The sequence below is a fragment of the Pecten maximus genome, chromosome 11 (assembly GCF_902652985.1).
Source record: "Pecten maximus chromosome 11, xPecMax1.1, whole genome shotgun sequence".
Lineage (NCBI taxonomy): Eukaryota > Metazoa > Mollusca > Bivalvia > Pectinida > Pectinidae > Pecten > Pecten maximus.
In genome coordinates this window covers 17,109,486-17,130,364 of record NC_047025.1, presented here as the reverse complement: position 1 = coordinate 17,130,364, position 20,879 = coordinate 17,109,486, and the positions used below count along the sequence as shown (strand labels likewise).

General features: G+C 35.8%; 2 protein-coding genes across 2 annotated transcripts; both read right to left on the bottom strand.

Moving 5' to 3' along the window:
• Window positions 1-146: 146 nt before the first annotated feature.
• On the bottom strand, window positions 147-8,944 carry LOC117338016 (acid-sensing ion channel 4-A-like). The gene is made up of 11 exons (XM_033899176.1): window positions 8,740-8,944; window positions 8,456-8,536; window positions 6,349-6,440; window positions 5,916-6,076; window positions 4,726-4,815; window positions 3,717-3,837; window positions 2,616-2,688; window positions 2,206-2,263; window positions 1,933-2,066; window positions 1,656-1,737; window positions 147-427 (listed from the first exon to the last, which is right to left on the bottom strand). The coding sequence occupies exons 1-11, from the start codon at window positions 8,772-8,774 to the stop codon at window positions 293-295; spliced, it is 1,062 nt and encodes a 353-aa protein (XP_033755067.1). The 5' UTR covers window positions 8,775-8,944; the 3' UTR covers window positions 147-292.
• A 162-nt stretch (window positions 8,945-9,106) lies between these two features.
• On the bottom strand, window positions 9,107-19,392 carry LOC117337984 (degenerin deg-1-like). The gene is made up of 3 exons (XM_033899145.1): window positions 19,301-19,392; window positions 17,051-17,113; window positions 9,107-9,609 (listed from the first exon to the last, which is right to left on the bottom strand). The coding sequence occupies exons 2-3, from the start codon at window positions 17,078-17,080 to the stop codon at window positions 9,163-9,165; spliced, it is 477 nt and encodes a 158-aa protein (XP_033755036.1). The 5' UTR covers window positions 17,081-17,113; window positions 19,301-19,392; the 3' UTR covers window positions 9,107-9,162.
• Window positions 19,393-20,879: the final 1,487 nt, after the last annotated feature.

Here is a 20,879-nt window from a genome sequence, read left to right as displayed (position 1 = left end):
GAAGTACACTTTACGGATTACCAATCATATGACCTGCCCCGAATCACTATGAACTTTTTCAGGGTGTCACCTTTTATTGATTTTTTAAAATCTAGAATTATGAGGTACAGTGTCTGTGTTTTAAGAACAATTAAAATACAATGCCATCGACTACAAGACTTTAATAAGCCCATACGTACATTGAAGCGTACATTCATTTGACATTCATTGAAAATATTGATTTAAAACTGTATTTTATGTACACTCATAATTCGCTAAAGCAAGGATCACATGCACTTTGTCTAAATAAAGGTCATTTGTTGCGGAGCCGGAACAGGACATACCGGAAACACTCCACCAGAAGGTGAATTAGTTCAACTCCACTTAGGACGGACGCACCCACGAACAAACCGACGGTACCACCAATATCGGACAGAAACTGGACACTCTGGAAAAGAGACGTGAATATTGTACAGCGCTATGTAGATATTTATTAATACAATATTGCTGGTTCGCCTCCTTTAAAATAATCAAACATAACCTGTACTAGACAGAGATATCTCAAGCCTCTTGCTTATCCGCCGAACTCTTACACTCGGGTTGAGATATCCCTGTCCACGGAACATCTACTTCGGAAAATGATTTTATTGTCATATTACTATGAATAAATGCATCCAACAAAATGATACCATAAATATTCAAACATGTTCTGAAAATGAAAAAAAAAGCTAATTTATGGATTTAATAATCATTCCCTAGTCACCTATGAGGTTTGAATGACAGATTGAAGGTCGTGGGTCCAGTTGTTCAAAAGGTGGTTAGCTTAATCACTTGATTAGGGAAAATCTCATTTCTCCTTTACTTTAAAACCTGAGTGTGTATTACTTAAAATAGGCAGGTAGAAAAAGACTGATGAGTGCAATAGTTTCATAAAATTTTGCCAAGTTAGTTTCACCAAAAGTGATTTTAGTGGTATTTTAGAATTGATGTTAAACTGTGACTAGCCTAATCACCTTTTAAACAACTGTACCCTGATCTTTGACGTAGACAAATCTGTAATGTCAAAATGTAATATTCTATTTAAAGCAAAAGTGCATGACGCTGACCTTTGACTTTCGGACGGGGAAAGCAATCAGAAGTAAGCACAAAACGAAAAAGTGGTATGTGTGTGTGTGTGAAGTTTTGAGTGTTAACAGAATGTAGAACCTAGCCATCGTACGGAAACAGATTTTATATATCTAGTACACGACATACTACCGGTATTCCAACGAGCAATAATGATGATCCTACAGAAATTCGAGCTTTGTACAGAAAACGATTTTTTTTCATGGTTACAATAACCTTAATTAATACAAGTCCACACAATATTGGTACTTAAGATATCCGCAAGGCATTCATCTTAACTTAGATAAGAACTAACTAGCACATTGTTGACATCAGTATAAGGTGACAGAGAGAGTTTTCTAATACCACATGTACTAGTTATGGCATTTCCCTGGCTGTTAATAGGACGTTAAAAAAAAAAGAAAAAAAAAGGCTTTTCAGTGTGATAACACTAGAAAATAGTCATCGACTGGTCCTATCATCCGCATCACACAATCACTTACAAATATCAAAAACACCAAAGAAATCAATGGTATGGCACAAAGCTTCGCATACTTATCTCATATACATACATCATAGGCCGGGACTTCTTCAATGTGTTCATAGGATAACTCCTCAAAGTACAAATCTAGTTTCAAAAAGTTGTTACGAAGCCTGTAAATATAATCATATACACGAATTAGTATAGTGCAAGTTATAGCCTTTTACACTAGTACTTCGAGAGGGCTGATTAAACTTATCACTGGACGGTATAAGGAAAATTCTTGTCTTGTCTGTTTAGTGAATGAAATATTGTTGAGTTAGTGACATTATATACAGTCAACAAGTGTTAGGGAATCATATACATACGTATCTATATTGAGTGTATTGAGTGAGATATTGGCGGTGCCGTTTCTTATTTCATTGCAGTCATAGCCCGTCGCTTTCTTAATTTTCACAGCTTGGATTTCTTCTGTACACATCAGTGGTATTAGTTCATTCCTCTGTAAATCAGATGAACGCATTTCAGTAAAAGTTCGATCTACCCTAAACATCTAAGGATGTAATGTCATCGGCAGAAATAATTGAGATTTGGGAGGTGACCAAAAGGTAGGATAGTTCTGGTTTTAGTTGAAATCTTACCAGGTATTCCTCGTGTGGCCAGCTTAGACTTGATATGGTGGTGGAGTAGTGGGTCTCGCTGTAGAAAGATATTTGAATTAAAAATAAAAGATTTCCTATTAGACATAGATAAAGTGTTCTGTTTGTTAGGAAGCAGCAACTATTAAAATATTGTGACTTCTTTAAGTAAATTACGTACGACTGTTATTTGACTTTATGATTTTGGGGCCAGCATCACTAAATAGTCCTTGAAGGACGATACAGCTGTATGTTGTCCCTATCATCACTAATGAATCCTTGATGGACGAAACATAATTATGATGTCCCTTACATCACCAATGAGTCCTTGAAGGAAAACCCAGGTGTATGACGCAGTTTTGTACTCATTATTCGGTCACTTGTGTGTATTTGTAAAATCATTTGACTCTTACCTGCAGGGATTGGTGCAGGGGCAAGGCAGGTCACCCCTCACTTGAGCTTCTAGTACCATCAAGGAGCATAAAACTATAAAACAAGAACCATTACGTCTCCTCTAGGTGAATATTACCATCAACATACATCAACTATAACTATTAAGAAGGCTAATCTAGATGTAGAAGGACAGATGATTAAACCGCATAGATTGTGTATGAGTGGGTGGTTAATGAGTTCGCAAAAGCCAGGATCGTGCAAAGAAGAGTAACAAGGAGACATCAATAGTCAGCGTCTTACAAGTATGGATGACAAGGGGAAACAAACGACCATGATCATCAGCATATATGGTCACAAAAATGTATGGATGACAAAAGGAAATTAACGGCCAGTACCATACTAGGACTAATGACAAAAAAAAACAAAAACAAAAAACGCCCAGTATCATAAGAGGACGGGTGACAAAAGGAAACTAACGCCCAGGATCAGACGAGGACGGGTGACAAAAGGAAACTAACGCCCAGGATCATACGAGGACGGGTGACAAAAGGAAACTAACGCCCAGTATCATACGAGGACGGATGACAAAAGGAAACTAACACCCAGTACCATACTAGGACTAATGAACCCCCCCCCCCCCCCCCCCCCAAAAAAAAAAACAAACAAAAAACAAACAAAAAAACAACGGCCAGTTCCATACTAGGACGGGTAACAAAAGGAAACCAATGGCCAGAACAATACCAGAGCGAATAATATAATGACACCAACGACCACTAATACACCAACGGCCACTAATACACCAACGACCACTAGTACACCAACGACCACTAATACACCAACGGCCACTAATACAACGGCATGTTTCATACCATGACGGATAACAAAAGAAGAAAACAAAAAGAAAACAGAAAGGGAAACAAAGATTTCGAAGGGTGACGGGGACAGGCCTTAGGTAATATACTGGCAGTAAAAATAAATCATAAAATTTGGTCTCTGCCTCTGGATAAAGGTTGAGTTTATATTTCCTTGCAAATTACGAATTAGGCATTAAGTGACTTTTGGTGAACATCAAGTAACATTTATTATACGATGTAATTTATGATGACGTGATATATACTTACCTTTATAACCGTCACATGTTTTGTTTGTTTGGGTAACTATCGTTTCGTCAAGGGAAACGAATCCTGTCATACAGTCACATATATCCTTCGTCAGGGTCACGAGACAAATCTGTTCACATGCCTTAATTATAAACGATGAAATTGTTTGTCAATATTCACTAAGAGCATGTTAAAATGAATAACACCACACCATCACTTAGCCTGCTAACAACTAACACAACTTTTAGATACAGTATGATTTCTGTTAAAAAGGAAGAAAGATAAAATAATGATTTCATTTCAATTTGATATATTTGGTACAAAAGACGATAAAGTGCCAATTCTGAGTACAATAAAAAGAGGAAAATCATGACAACTTTGCATATTTGATAAACTTATTTTATATTAATTCGATCGTTGCTTTGGATCACTTAAGTTACTTAAATGATCTCCTAGGATAAGACAACTAGACATATCTTACTTTGTTAGAGCTTTTCTTGTACATTGATTTCTCCACATTAATATCAATGCTACGTATAAACGAGTCTTAGAAGTTTTTGTTTTTAATTTTGCAAGCCTTGGCGAACAAAACTTAAATTTCGAGACTCTCATATGAAATGAAAACTTTAAATAACTTTTTATTACATTTCTCAGAAAAACCTAACAGTTTGCAAGTTTGTGGAGGACTTAATTAAACCAAAACAGCCATTTTGTTGCACCATTCAACATTTATGACGTCACAATTGATTTCTCAAAGGGACAGCCAAGGAAAACCGCTACAGAGACTATTACACTAATGACATACGGAAAATATGACACTTGCGAAATCACTGGATATCAGGCAGATTGTGATAAAATAGAATATGTTACGTATTTCCTGTCAAATTAGTTTCTTGCCAGATTAAGATTAATATATATATTATATTATAAAATATCATTACCTACGAACAAATTTAAATGTAATTGAAGCGGGTGGGAATAAAATATTATCTTGGAGTCAATGTCCATTTCCTTCAATTTATCAACATACCATTCTTGTGTATACTATTCCATACTTGGTCTTGTATTCAAGGTGCTTGTCACAATTCCCATGTGGATGTCCCAGTCTATTTATTGTTTTCTGAAATAAAACTTCTTATTAAATTGTTTTCAGGAAGAAATTTTAGTCACGGATAAGAATATTCTTCTAATGTTGACTTGGGATTTAATCTTTTAGCTCGAATCAGCTTAGATCATATTGTTAAAGTGTACCCTGGATAGTTTTGATATCTTAATTGGTATTGTTTACATCCTCTTAGCGCAACAGAAGTCATGTAAGAACGGTGTACAAAAATGACCGGGTCGCGTCAGGACGCATGTTCATGGTCAAGCCCAATTATACTGACAAAGAGCAAACGACAATGGTATGACTGGACATCAAACAGAGACACATTTACACTGGTGTTATGAAAACCTTTGGTGTACCTAGGCCAGGTACAGAATCGATAACCTTTATCTCGAGGACAAAAAAAGGGTGTGTGTGTGTGTGTGTGTTTATTGAGATATTAGGTAGAAAGAGGTTTCTTAGAAGGAAGATAGAATATGATATTCCAAATTTAGCCGTTCTACTTCTCGGATGAAAATGATTTCACTCAAGTTTGTATGCATCTAATTTTTTTTTCGACATCTTTCGTTTTGTTGTTGTTGTTTTGTTCCCCTTATTCCAAGTAGCTGTCCTGCTGCCCCTATCGCATGATCGTATGAAGCGACTAGCTTTTCTCTGTTCTCTTCCTTCAAACAATTTTATTATTCCTTGTCTCCCTTGAAGGATTTTGTTTCTTTCCCCTAGCCGAGACAACCAGATTCTATAAAATGGTAGTTTCTACTCCTGTTTAGCGCCCGGCATTTCGTAGTGGGACGACCATGCTTCCACAGGGAGACAAACACAAGCATTCAACGCACGCCTGCATCATGAAGGTCGTTTTAAATTACCTTAGCTGTTGATAGATAGGACGTTGTTGAGCAAGCAAAGATCGTGACAAGCGACTGATACTGAAAATATGGGTTTGGTTTTGAATTTAGAATCTTTGTACGATCTTCCATTGGTTAATGAATCTATTTTGTTTCTAAAGCTTCAACTGGAGGAATGTACAAGGTTTATACTTGCTCCGAAATACTGAATTTTTACCATACATTTCGCCAGATCTTCAATTCGATTAAATTCTAATTCTATCTGTATACCTGTTTGAGGCTGACGAATGTCCAAGCTGGAGCTAAAGTCACCCCATGTTCTTCAATAAATGGATGTGTTCCTGTCTCGTGGACCAAAAGTTTCAGTCCATATCCACTGCTGTATGGGCTAACGTAGTCATTAACATCAAGGTTCAGCATCAGTGTCAGACCTGAAATAATATATCAAATTTCCTTATTAAAGTGTAAATTAATACCAGATAGTTACGTAGTGTATGTTTGCATTCACATAACATGTAGACTGCTAATGTTTTGAATAACATTTGTTTTCAACAGAAATATATCGATCGCATTGGCGATATTTTTTTTTCACAACGGAAATACATTAAGATGTCAAAAATGATCGGAAATGAAACAGATACCGATTGACCATATTCAAACGAAACGTTTCTCGACAGGTACATATTAAATCAGAGGTATTTACCATAGGCTGGTCCAGGTACGGTGGCGACAAACTTATCAGCCTGTAGCGTGTAACAGTTGCCAAACCTTGCACTCTTGAAATGCGTGAATACACTGAAAATACATTAATATTATGTATAAACACCACTCATCTTGTTTATGTTGCATTACCATAAAATAGATTGTTCCTCCTTACTTTTAAACTGTTATATTTAACTTTAACGTCCTCCTAATGTGTGTCAAGGAGACAACAACAACCATGGTTATATGAGGACGGGCGTCAAGGAGACACTAACAGCCAGGGTTAAACGAGAGAACGGGTGTCAAGGAGACACTAACAGCCAGAGTTAAAGAGAGGACGGGCGTCAAGGATACACCAAAAGCCAGGGTTAAAAGAGAGGACGGGTGTCAAGGATACACCAACAGCCAGGGTTAAAAGAGAGGACGGGTGTCAAGGATACACCAACAGCCAGGGTTAAAAGAGATGGCGGGTGTCAAGGATACACCAACAGCAAAGGACATATGAGAGGACGGATGTCAAGAAGACACCAACAGCCAGGGTTATATGAGGACGGGTGTTAAGGAGACACCAACAGCTAAGGTCATATGAGAGGACGGGAGTCGAGGAGAAACCAACAACCAGGGTTACATGAGTCACATGACATCGATATGATTTCATCTAAAGCATCAAATTGGCTATATGAGGTGATTGGGCACGGGTACTCACAAGGACACTCTTTTTCTTGTAACAAAAGAATATGAGCAGGTAGATTGATGGTCGTGTATTACAACGATTTGAGTCTGACAATCCCAGCGCATTTTGGGCCCTCTGGTGGCTATCACCGCTAAGGCACAAAAAAGTATATATACATGTATTTGACATAGTTGGCATTATAAAATTGGGCCACTGTGACCTACTTTTTGACGGTTATTTTTTCATTTGGTATTATTTTCAACATATCAATGCATCATAATTATAGAGAAGAAAGATCCTAAAAATATCAAAAGTTTAGTCAAAATTGAGTCAATCTGGAATTGAACCCCACTTGACCCCCTCGAAATGGCCTCTAACCTGACCTTAATTTAATGTCATATCATGACCACCTAAAATCAAGGTCTTTATATACAAAAAATAAACTTGGCATCCCTCCTTTCCAGAAAAAATATCTATTATTAAGCGTTTTATCAACTTTGTTTAGCATATAGTTTCCACTGACTCTGATACCAGACTTGGACATTCTGACATTTAAATGTCTTGTGTAGGGCTCAACACCAAACATTAATTAATTTGATATAATGAGTCTAAGAAACTCGGGCTGTGTTTGTCACTATTACATAAACCTAACTGACTCAATATAAGCTATCTGCATGGATCTAGTGCTGCATATATTACTATAACACATACTATAACATTCTATATCAGATTTCAAGGGAAAAAAAGTTTATTTTATTCAATTGCTAACGCGCTAACCGTAGGAACTGTTCGTTGCCAACTGCGGGCATACTACCGTATACGCAGTCAAAATGAGGTACAATCCTTAAATAAGTCAAATCTCTGTCAGCCATGTTCCAAAATCTACTTTGTTAAATAAATCTGAATCTGGAGCATATAACCAATCGTAGTATAACGCTTTGAGACGATAGAATAGTGAACCAGCATTTCTACCACAACAGATCTGAATTATTATATCTCCCAAGGTGTCAAATTATCATTACAACTATTGACCAACAAACTCTTAATGGTTGAACTTTGACTGGGACTATTTTTAAACACGTGGTTCAATGCGTTTTGATTGGCTGTCACTTGAAGGCTGCTTCACAAGGTCTCAGAAATGATATTGCTATGATTTGCAATAAATTGTAATATTTCCACACCTTTCTGAAATTGTCATTTTTGTTTAATATTAGCGGCATTTCATTTTAAGTCACATCCTTACATCCCACTTGATCAATTCATCCTCAGAATAGCTTTTCTATTGTTTTAGAAACAGGTTACAAAAACCCGTGGATGTTGTGTATGCTATTGCTTTCACCCCTTTTATTTTTCGAAAGTTACAATTAACTAACTCGAGTGAAATATATACGATATACAACCACTCGTGGTGTTGTGGTGGTATCATCAATCGTACCTCGAATTACAACGCCTTGAGTCGATAGAACAGTGTATCAGCATATCATCAATCGAATGTCCGCTTCTCAATATGTCATCGCTATAAGATAGAATATATATCGTAAATATGTAAATTGCTCTTTAGAATAATATTTTGTGCTTTAAGTCTGTTAATAATAGATAATACAAGTTTAAAAAGAAAACATTTAATATATATCCATTGAACTAGGAATGATGAAAGCCCAAGGCAGATGTAAGATGATAAAACGATTAAAAAATGCAAATAAACGTACATACACTTACGTCTTCATTTCATTAAGTGATTGGGAAACAACCATATTCCGGACTTGTAAAGGGTTGTCTGGTATGCTCTTAGTTAAATCCCATTGTTCCCTATCAATGCCATATTCCTCAAATCTTTTCAGGAAATGAAAGTCTGGAATGCTTTTGTTAACGATTATCGTCTGCTCTTGTTTTGTACCTTCCCTCCACTGATCAATATAGAATAAACAATTTGATCATACTTTCTTCGGCAGAGTTAGTTTATTAAACTTATGTAAGTAGATATATATGAAAATATTTAATATTCAATCAATGAGAACATCACATGAACCCAATAATAACCATTTCGGAGTCAACTTTCTATCTTTACACGAATCTGAAGAGAGCTAAGAAAGTTGCCATGAAATATATTAGAATACAATTTGCAAATAAAGGTTTATTATTTTAATGCAGTAAATAAGTGTATTTCTTTAAAAACTTGACGACAATATTTGACTGATTTACAAATGTCATCGATAAATACATGTTTACCATAATCTCTGACGCCTCCAATACTTTTTTCAATTCAGCGTTGGAATCATCACTAAGGTGGGTCTTTTTGATAGGGTTGATGTTACAAAAAGAAATTGCAGGATAATCCAGTGCTCCATATTTCAAATCTATCGATGTTTGTTTTGGTCGTGAAACAAATATTGATGACAATTTGAAGATCTGAAAACAAAGGGTTCCATACGTCAACAAGCAAAGACTTATCCATAAAACCTTCTTGTATGTCTGGTTTGCTGAGACGATATGTGCCACTCCATGAACTGTTGTCTTCATGGCTAGATCAATCAGAACCTCTTTAAATTTGGCTCTCTTTTTCTCCATAACTTTTTCGTTGACGGGATCCTATACGAAAAATGGAATCAAAAATAATAATATATCGGTGATACTGTAGATGGAAATCTGTCGATATATCAGTAAACACAAAATAACCACGAAATATTGAAATGAAATGTAGCTAACAGTAAACACAAAGTGATCGCGATTATGCAAATATTGAAATGAACTATAGCCCGCAATTTAAAATTTGCTTATGTAATAACTTATGCATTAAGTCAATGTATATTGAGTTCTAAATTTGTGCTGGGACGATACTTTTTTAAACGCATCGCTAAAATTGCTTCAGTATTAGACTTTTTCAGTAATACAGTGGAACTTCGTTAACTCGAACTCGGAAAACTCGAATACCCCGCTTAACTCGAAGTACTTCGTCAGTCCCGGCCGAATTCCTAGTAAAAAAAACTCGGAAAACTCGAATTCGGAAAACTCGAAAAACTCAAAAATCCTACTTAAAATGATCGAATAACTCGAATTATCATGTTGGTTTCCAACAACGATCGGTTGTAAACGCCGACATTTTTTCAGCATCGAAATTCCGTTTGTATCGGCACTACAATTCTACCGAATATTATACGCGATTATAAGTGTTTCATAAATTCATGAAAGAAATTGTTGGTGGAATCTTATAACAATAACTGTCGGTGATATAAAGTGCATTGCTGCTCCTACTGTTTAGACGCCATATTGAAGGTACGCCTGAAACACGGTCAGCTTTATGACAGCTCATAGAAGACTATTGTCCGATAACAAATCACGGGAATCAAACGTAAGTGCAATTATTTTTATGTAAACTGGTGTTTCAAACGTATTCCGTCGTACTTTATGTTCGGAAGACTGCACATGTGACCGTTCTTTTCACGGCGATTACCACGCTGGTTAGCTTATGTCTGGTGTTAAGGACAGTGCTACATGGTTTCAGTTTATATTATTAACTCCTTTTTTATTTATTGACCAATTTCAAAATGGTTTTCAAATAATTGTTGCTCGGTAGTTACTGTATCGCGTTTAGTCAAATTTGTTGTGTAATTCATTGTAAATATTTAGTTATTGCCAAGTGAAAATAAGTAAACAAAACAAATTATGGTTATACTGAGAATAGCTGGTGTTAAGGACAGTGCTACATGGTTTCAGTTTATATAATTAACTCCTTTTTTATTTATTGACCAATTTCAAAATGGTTTTCAAATAATTGTTGCTCGGTAGTTACTCTATCGCGTTTAGTCAAATTTGTTGTGTAATTCATTGTGAATATTTAGTTATTGCCCAGTGAAAATAAGTAAACAAAACAAATTATGGTTATACTGTGAATGGCTGGTTTTAAGGACAGTGCTACATGGTTTCAGTTTATATTATTAACTCCTTTTTTATTTTTTGACCAATTTCAAAATGGTTTTCAAATAATTGTTGCTCGATAGTTACTGTATCGCGTTTAGTCAAATTTGTTGTGAAATTCATTGTGAAAATTTAGTTATTGCCAAGTGAAAATAAGTAAACAAAACAAATTATGGTTATACTGTGAATGGCTGGTGTTAGGGACAGTGCTACATGGTTTCAGTTTAACTCCTTTTTTTATTTATTGACCAATTTCAAAATGGTTTTCAAATAATTGTTGCTCGATAGTTACCGTATCGCGTTTAGTCAAATTTGTTGTGTAATTCATTGTCTTTAATATCATATTTATAATTATAGTGATTTGATAGCTATAATCTGTAGAATTTTATATAGTATAAGCATGACTTCTGTTAACATTGATCTCATGAATAATAAAGCCATTATTGAAAGAAATGCATTAATTGAAACTAATTGAAAAAAGCATTAATCAGTCTAATGTAAATTAAATTAAATATTATACTTTTTGTAAATTATTTAGTGTTTCAAAACAGATATTTGATACAGAATTGCAGGGATTGATCGAGGAATGAGTGTGTTGGAATATAATAGCTATGATATCTTTTGCACATAGCAAAACATTAAATACTGCGGTATATATTTTATTGTATTGTGTGGGAAATTAATAAAATCAAAAGGTTGTATATATATTTTTTCCCCATTATGACCGATATATATACACACCCCTCCCCCCTCCCCACCCACCCTTTGGGGCATTGATCACACCTCACCTTTGATAAAAACATTAACACCTGGTCATGGGGCATCTCCTAATAAACTCAAAGGGGGGTCCATTCAGAATATATGTAGAGTATATACCTGTATGTACCTGTACTTCTGGGTCTACAGAAAAAAAAATATTGTCATGGTGATCACCTGGGCTCCCCCACTCCATCCAAACCATAGGGACATTGACCACACCTTTATTACCTTTGAGATATACATGAATCAACAGGTGTGTCTCATTGTCAACACCTGTCCTGAGGCTGGCCATGTCCATCTCCCCAAAATACTAGAGTTCACTAAAGGCATGCTGTGCAGTATACAATCTACATATTTACCTGTACTCTGGAAGACAAAAATCCCTCAGGTGTGTCCTCATTCCCTAATTAAACTTAAATGGATCCATTCATATTTAGATATATATGTTTTTAGGTTAATTTTGAATTAACGAATCTGTTTAATCAACATTTGGGGTATATGAATTTACTGCAGGGTATTTGAAATTTGAATGTTTCAAATTTAAATCTTATAGAAGCTTCTCTGCCTATTCTATACCATAATGTATCAATACTTATTAAACTTGATTTTTTTTTCAGAAAGCCAAAGAAGAAAAGATCTACCATTGGTACATGACCTAAGCACTATCAAAGTTTTCAATACTAAATAATAAATATTATCAATCATCAAACATGACAGTGTTTTTTTTTTTTTTTTGTTCATTTTACTTAAGACTTTTGCTATAGCATTTGTCTAATAAACAAGAAATATCTCCAAAAAAACATAAAGGCATAGTTTTAATGCTGGTTTTTATACTGTAAAACTGCTGGTGAAATAAATCAACGAATCACTGGTCTAGTGGTGGGTGCAGATGAGCTCTAAGGCCTATAGGTATATAAGATATATAACATTAAACAACTACAGATGTGTACAGGAGAGTGTTACATACATGTACATGAAAACTGTTCAATATAAAATTATCTACACTAATAAATTTTGTCTTTTGCAAGCCAAGTATAGATATTAACCTAAATTTGACAACTCTCTAACATTATTAACAGATAATAGTTGGATTAATTTAAAAACAGAATGTCTTTTGTAGTAATATTGTTTTATACATTTTACCCTCAGACCTGTATATAATGGACATATCAAAATAAAATGAAACTCATCCTCGATGTCACACAAATCACAATTGTTACAGGTTCTATTTCTTTGGGTAATATTATTATGTCTACCTATTTCTATATTTAATTTGTGTGAGGATGCTCCACATACATTTATATTTAGTTTATATAGGTTTAAAACTGTACACAGTGGCTATCTATCAGATATCGATATATAATCTACCTTTCGACGAACTAGATATCTGTTAACATGTTTTGTTTTGTAACATCAGTCAATCTCTGCTCAATGCTTTTAAAAGCATAGTCTACTGGTGAATTAGAATAAAACATGTACTCAATACCTAAAGTGGCTAATTCATTCTTAATGTCACATATCCGCACGTCATTCTCATTTACCATTTCATCAAGACATGTTTTCAATACCAGATTATCCGACTGTTTCACCAATATTTGAACACTCTTAATTTTCTCATAATAGTTAATGGTAATCTACCCAATTCACAGTAAACGAAGTCATTGCAAGTTGATTTAGGCACCTTATTAAGTTAAGTACTTTTTTTTACAGAATTTCTAATGTACGCTTTCGACATCCGATGCTTTATGAAATCCCCATATTTCCGATGCATAACGTAAAATACTATTTACATACGAATCAAAAATAGAACAATAAGTTTCTACATTCAAGCAATGATTTCTAAGAGAGTTTTTGTGTTTTGTAAAACTTCCCATTGTAGTTGAACAGCATAACCAAGTATTTAAAACTGTCAACAATTTCTATATTGTCATTATTATTCATTATTATATTTCCATGGCTCATTATTTCTTATTTGTCCACAATTTCTAAACACCATGATTTTAGTTATATCAACATTGACTTCCAGATTCCATTTCATGGTATATGCATATAAAGAATCCAACATAATTTGTAAATCTTCTGGGCAGTTAACAAATAAAGCCATGTCGTCGGTATACATTAGCAAGAAAAGATCAAGCATCTGTAATTCAATACTTGGACAGTTGTCATTAATAAAGTGTATTTAGATACAAAGAAAATAACACAGGTGATTATATTTCCCCTTGTAAGAGTCCGGTATAATTAGGGAAGCACTGACTGAAGTCAGTATCACTATCGAAAATATAAGAATCGTCGTCAGTAAATTTCTCTATACATCTAAATTTAGATCATCGTCTAATGGCAGAAAATCGGACGACATTTTCCATATGTTTCTATATGAATCTTTAACGGAAAAATGGTGCTTTTTTCGGTTAGACACTACTTAAATATCGTTGTTCACATCTGCCGATATACATTACAGTGCATAGGTATAACTATCGCCAGTGTGAAGTTATCTCGGCCAAACGCGGTGACACATGTGCACAGACAGTCGTCGCCATCTCTTGGCACGGCAAAAGTACTGTTTTACTTACATCAGGTAATTTCCTAAGGCGGTCGCCGATAATAGTACACACGATAGTCAACAACTCATCTACCTGCTCACTCAAGCGGAACTAATCTCTGACCCACCGGTAGATCTACTCGGTTGATGTTTTTACAGGTGTTGAAATGAAACAGGCACCGGTGCCTATTAAATCTTTAAACTGCTGAAACAATAGCGTAATTACTGCCGAGGTGTTCAGAGTACGACTATAGCGGTCAATGCTGTCTATTAAATCGGATAAAACGCCAACTCAGTAACAGTAACATTTTATACGCACATGCGCAATACCAACTTCCTATGCTAATACACATGGAAATGGCGTGGTTGTCGGTAAAACGTAAGTTGGACTATCACAGTATTTTTTTATATGTCAAATATAAGGTTATGTGTCTGTTACGTTTTACATATAATCTGTGTTAAGTTTAAACGGTTATTTGATATAACATTAATAAATTGTTATTCGGTTGAATACCATTTTATCGTTGTTCCTTTTGCAAACATGACATGAATATCAGATCGTTATTGAAGTCACTAGGCCTAAGTGAAAAAAACTTTATCGAGACTGTGTATCGGCAAAACTACACAAAACTACGAGTGACAGAACCAAATATTACATATACATTTACATGTATTGATCAGTCTTTACACTGAACTGATGAGTGACAGAGCGGAGTTATAATGATTATATAATGTTGACAAATATTTACGCGTACTATCCCACACCGACTGGGGTGCGGACCGTGAAATGCTCTTGCGCCATTATAGGGCACTTATTCGATCAAAACTCGACTATGGGTCCATCGTTTGTGGATCGGCACGGAATTCTTACCTGCAAATGTTGGATCCTATCCATAATCAAGGATTACGTCTAGCACTTGGTGCTTTCCGAACAACACCAGTGCAGAGCCTTTATGTAGAGGCAAATGAACCATCTTTAAATTACCGAAGGAAAAAACTTACGCTTCAATATGCCGCCCAATTGAAATCCAACCCGAAAAACCCGGCTTTTGATCTTGTTGTCAATCCGCAATACCGAAACATATTCACTCAAAACCAAAAACTCTTACCAACATTTGGCATTAGAATTTCGAATTTTCTTCATGAACTTAACATAAGCTTAGACAACATAGGCGAATACACCGTATCGGATGTACCGCCATGGCTTGTCTAAACACCTGATATTAACCTTACTCTACACGTGAGGGCAACATCGAGTGCATTACCCGAAGAACACAAATCCTCCTTTCGGAAATGCATTAAAGATTTTCCCGATCACGTTCAGATCTACACTGATGGCTCAAAAGATGGAGTAAAGGTCTCCGCAGCATGCTATTCCGATCACCATTGCTCTTCAATCAGCTTACCAGATGGTGCCTCTATCTTCTCTGCGGAAACATGTGCCATCGATTTGGCCCTCGACCATATCGAAGAACAACGCATTAGAAAGGCAATAATTTGTTCCGACTCACTATCTGTCCTTCAGAATTTACAATCACGAGATCCAAAGAATATACTCATACAAAACCTTGTTTTACGAATATCTCGTATCTTAAAAAAATGCAAAATAACATTACTTTGGATTCCGAGCCATGTCGGAATTAAAGGCAACGAACTTGTTGACCGCCAAGCAAAACTTGCTCTAAATCTGCAACAAACAAATATTAAAATACCATATACAGATTTCAAACCTGTAATTAGTTCTGCCATTCAGAGTAAATGGCAGCAACGCTGGTTTGTTTGTTTGTTTTTGTTTAACGTCCTATTAACAGCCAGGGTCATTTAAGGACGTGCCAGGTTTTGGAGGTGGGGAAAGCCGGAGTACCCGGAGAAAAACCACCGGCCTACGGTCAGTATATGGCAACTGCTCCACTTAAATGTAGGTTTCGAACTCGCAACCCAGAGGTGGAGGGCTAGTGATAAAGTGTCGGGACACCTTAACCACTCGGCCACCGCGGCCCCAGCAACGCTGGTCTCTCGAGACGAGCAACAAACTTTTTAAAGTACAACCAAAACTTAAAACATCAAAACCAAGTCGGAAGGATCGTAGAGAGGAAATAGTCCTCTCTCGGCTCCGTACCGGGCACACATATCCTACTCATTCGTTCCTTTTGAAACGAGAGGATTCACCGGTGTGTTATGCATGTGATGCTCAATTCACAGTGGAGCATTTTTTAATAGAATGTTCCGATTTCAAGCACATTCGTGATAAATACTTTCGAGTCCCGGATATGAAAACCCTTTTCAGTTCCGTGGATTCGAAAACAATATTTAGCTACTTGAAAGAAATCGATCTATTTTATAGACTTTGATGTCTTTTACGTTACTGTCTTTGACGTTCTATTTATATAACAAAGTTCACATAATCTATTCGTACATATACATATTTTACCATTTTTAACCAACTTTTTTATCATAATGATCTAAATATACAATACGGATGCTTTTATAAATGACAAATTTTATCTGATTTTAACTTTAAAAATAAAACATGTTAGTATATTGTTTGGCCCTAAATGACCCTAGTTGTCGATGGGCCGTAAAACATAAACAAACAAACAAACAATTGACCAAACTTTGCACCAAAAATGACAACTCGCTTAATTCGAACACTCGGAAAAGGGATAACTCGAAGTTTTCTCGTGGTTCCGTCGAGTTCGAGTTAACGAAGTTCCACTGTATCTGATTAGATATATAATATAGGTATCACTATATAACTGAACAAAACTTGTCATTATGAAGGCTAACGTTCTACGTACAACATGTTCTACTTACCCCAACTTCATCAACTTCTGCCATTTCCATTATCTCGAGACACTTATATCCGTTTTTATACTACTGAAAAAGATTTTTTTTATATGGAATCCATTAGTTTTGTTAAAATTGTCAAAGAAACTTATCTTCTCTCTTATTTAGTCGCCTTGTAAAATATGACTTTCGTACTGTCACTTAATTGTGGAAACGGGCTATTACTTTTGGAGTTATGCCCCTTTTGCTCAATATAACATCGGTTAGGAAATTAACTTATTCTATGTTGCTAAAAATCATATCAAGATATATATATATAATCAAGCCAGGAAGTTGATAAACTCATTGGATAAGTTCACACCCATCTGTATTTCACAGGCTATTGGTCTTGGCATCAAGCCAACACTTACTCAAGCTGCTTAACGGTTGGCATTGTAGTGGTAATACAAGGAAACGTGATATACTCATTCTATTGTCTTATTGAGCAGGAGAAAGTTTTTTTTTGTGTTTGATTTTGGGAAATGTCAGTGATCACACTGATACTATTGTAAATAACTATTGCAGTTATTACACAATTATGTCAACGTTCGGCATCGAGTTGGCACGACTAAGGCTAACTATTAGGCAGGATAAAGCTATACCTCCCTTTCGTCCTTAAAAGAGGAATGAGTGGTAGATCCAATCCCTTTGCTTTGCCTGAACACACATCGCTTCATCAAAACACAACCTTTGTCCGCGTAATAGGAAGACGACCTTAAGTCACCCTTCGCTTTACTTGAACACAGTCTCGCCAGTGAATTGGAGAGGCGGACTAAAGGCAAATCCCATCGTTTCATATGATCACAGTCTTCATCAGCGAATAGGAAGGGGGATTTAGGACATTTCCTCGTTTCTTCTGAGAGCAGCTTTCGTCAAAGGAGTGGAAAGGCGACACAAAAGTCCTCTCCTCGCTTCTTCTGAGAGCAGCCTTCGTCAGTGGCATTGAAAGGCGGCATAAAGGTTCTTCACTCGCTTCTTCTGAGAAGAGCTTTAGTCAGTGCAATAGGAAGACGCCATAAAGGACTTCCATTCGCTTCATCCGAGTACTGCCTTCGTCAGTGGAATGGGAAGACGGCATAAAGGTCATCCCTTTGTTTAACTTGGACATAGCCTTCGTCACCGGAATAGAAAGGCGACTTTAAGGTCACCCCGTCGCTTTACTTGAACACAGACTTCGTAGTGAAATAGGAAGACGGGCTTAAGGCCATCTGCTCGCTTCGCCTGAACACAGTCTTTGTCAGTGGAATAGGAAGGCATGTTTAAAGACACATAGCCAACCAACACTTTATAAAACAGTGCATTTTATAAGATCATTTTTATCGATAAAAAAACTATATGATAAATCAAAACACCAATACAAATTAAGTTTGTATGAAAAAGTGAACTATATCGTAATTATAAGTATATTATCGCATACATATTTAGAGTATACCATTCAACCAACATACAGTTTATGTATACCACACATACGTCACATATTCCAAAACACTCAACCATGCAGTGCCCGATTCACAGTAAACCCCTTTGTGGACTGCATTGACCTGAAGCATACACACAATGAGTTTAATAGTGATAACATTCTTTTAGAAGCGTATACAAAATCAACAACTTTTTGTACAACAGTGTAAAAGGAGAATGGTTAACTAAATCAATGAAATGGTCGATCAAAAGGGCCTATTAACAAATTAAAACCGTTTTCGCAAATTGTGTTTAATACGCAAACTTGCACACTTTACACCAATTTGGTTATAGCTTTGTTACTAGAAATAGCCAACATCACTTCAAATTTACTTAAAAAGCTCGTCCAAGTTTTCATTTATTTCGTAATGAACCATTATGAATGCAAAAAATAAAAATTATTTGCACAGTTGAAAGAAAAATGATGCAATGCTTTTTAAGTAGACAATGCTTTTTAAGTAGACAATGCTTTTTAAGTAGACAATGCTTTAAGTAGACAATGCTTTAAGTAAACATTCTTTAGTAAAATATTATTTACCTTGCAAATTTATGTGACATTAAATAATATAGTGCAACATTACTGTTTACGCGATTTTGGCATTTTTTCGTAACAAATCCATGCTGCAACTGGCGTATAATACCCGAGTTTGCGTATTATATGCAAAATGCCGATTTCCCCGAACCTGATCAATATAATCGAAATAGCGAGAAGCTGAATTTAAACATACGTACACACAGTTTACAACAACATAAACAATAAAAAAAAAACGCCTTACTTACCTCGCCTTGTCAAACACGATCGACTGTACCAGACCAAGTTGAATCACTCTGATATCCGAGGTCCCGGGAACGCCATCAACACACCGTGACGAATATTGCTGTAACATGAATTATTGCATGCTCAAATTAACAATGCATCCCATGTTAATTGTGACTATTAAGATTAAAACAGCACATTATCGGAAATCCAATAATACTGACGGTTGTGATGTTTTAGAAGTTGCCTGTTCATCTCAAAACCCCTTTGGTTATATAGAAAATTCAAGATAAGAAAATATCATTCTAATTTTGCTGTATGCATATGTGTGACCGTCATTATTGTATACAGATTACTGAGTATGTTACATGTGATGACATTTAGCTCTGCTGACACGATGCTGGTGCTTTGTGTGTTAACAAATACTATCTATGACAAAAGTTAAATTGAGCTTATAGAGTAAGGATCTCTCTATGCTAATGGTCATAATACATAAAGGCCATTGAAACACTGCTATGGAATTTTCATTCCTGCAACATGTATGAGAATTTGAACTGTAATTATTATTTCTGCAGACACTGTTTGTGATAACACTATTATTCACTTAGTAAATGATGATATACACAGCACAGGAATACGAATTCCCAACCCACAATCCACAATACATAAATTATACATAATATGACCGTGTGTTAGGAATTCATTCCAAAACTGTTTGATATAAAGAAATTAATCACTTAGACTGTGCGTGCTTTCATGCTTCAGTCCGCCCATTCAAATCATGAACATCTCAACTGATTTAATATTTATTCGCACCTTCACATCAAGTTCTATACCCAAATAGATATTGGTGACTATTGATCAAGGTTAAACATTAAATGTCTCACTGGACCACTTTGGAAATAAAATGCTGGTACAAAATATATGTCGTTGATCTCTCGTGATAAGCTTATATTCGCATCCCATTATAACATCAATATCTACAACTTAATTAAATTTTATAATCATCAGCCGGGTTAACGGGTCCAAGGGCACACAAGTAGTGAGAGGAACAGGCAATGTGATAGTGGCGGTGTTATTGTGACACTGGTTATGCAATACTGACAGTGAGACGCTGTCAATGTGACACTGGTTATGTAATACTGACGGTGAGACGCTATCAATGTGACACTGGTTATGTAAAACTGACAGTGAGACGCTGTCAATGTGACACTGGTTATGTAATACTGAAAATGAGACGCTGTCAATGTAACACTGGTTATGTAATACTGACGGTGAGACGATATCAGTGTGACACTGGTTATGTAAAACTGACGGTGAGACGCTGTCAATGTGACACTGGTTATGTAATACTGACGGTTAGACGCTGTCAATGTGACACTGGTTATGTAATAATGACGGTGAAACGCTGTCAATGTGACACTGCTTATGTAATAATGACGGTGAAACGCTGTCAATGTGACACTGCTTATGTAATACTGACGGTGAGACACTGTCAATGTGACACTGGTTATGTAATACTAACGGTGAGACACTGTCAATGTGACACTGGTTATGTAATACTGATAATGAGACGCTGTCAATTTGACACTGGTTATGCAA

Coding starts and splice junctions, on each gene's coding strand:
- LOC117338016 (XM_033899176.1), bottom strand. CDS start 8,774: ATGGTTGTTTCCCAATCACTTAATGAAATGAAGAC. Junction 6,441..8,455: donor TCAAGGCGTTGTAATTCGAG/GTACGATTGATG, acceptor ATGTATTTTCAG/TGTATTCACGCATTTCAAGA. Junction 3,838..4,725: donor GAATAGTATACACAAGAATG/GTATGTTGATAA, acceptor TTTATAATTAAG/GCATGTGAACAGATTTGTCT.
- LOC117337984 (XM_033899145.1), bottom strand. CDS start 17,080: ATGGAAATGGCAGAAGTTGATGAAGTTGGG. Junction 9,610..17,050: donor CAGAAGTTGATGAAGTTGGG/GTAAGTAGAACA, acceptor TTTTTCGTATAG/GATCCCGTCAACGAAAAAGT.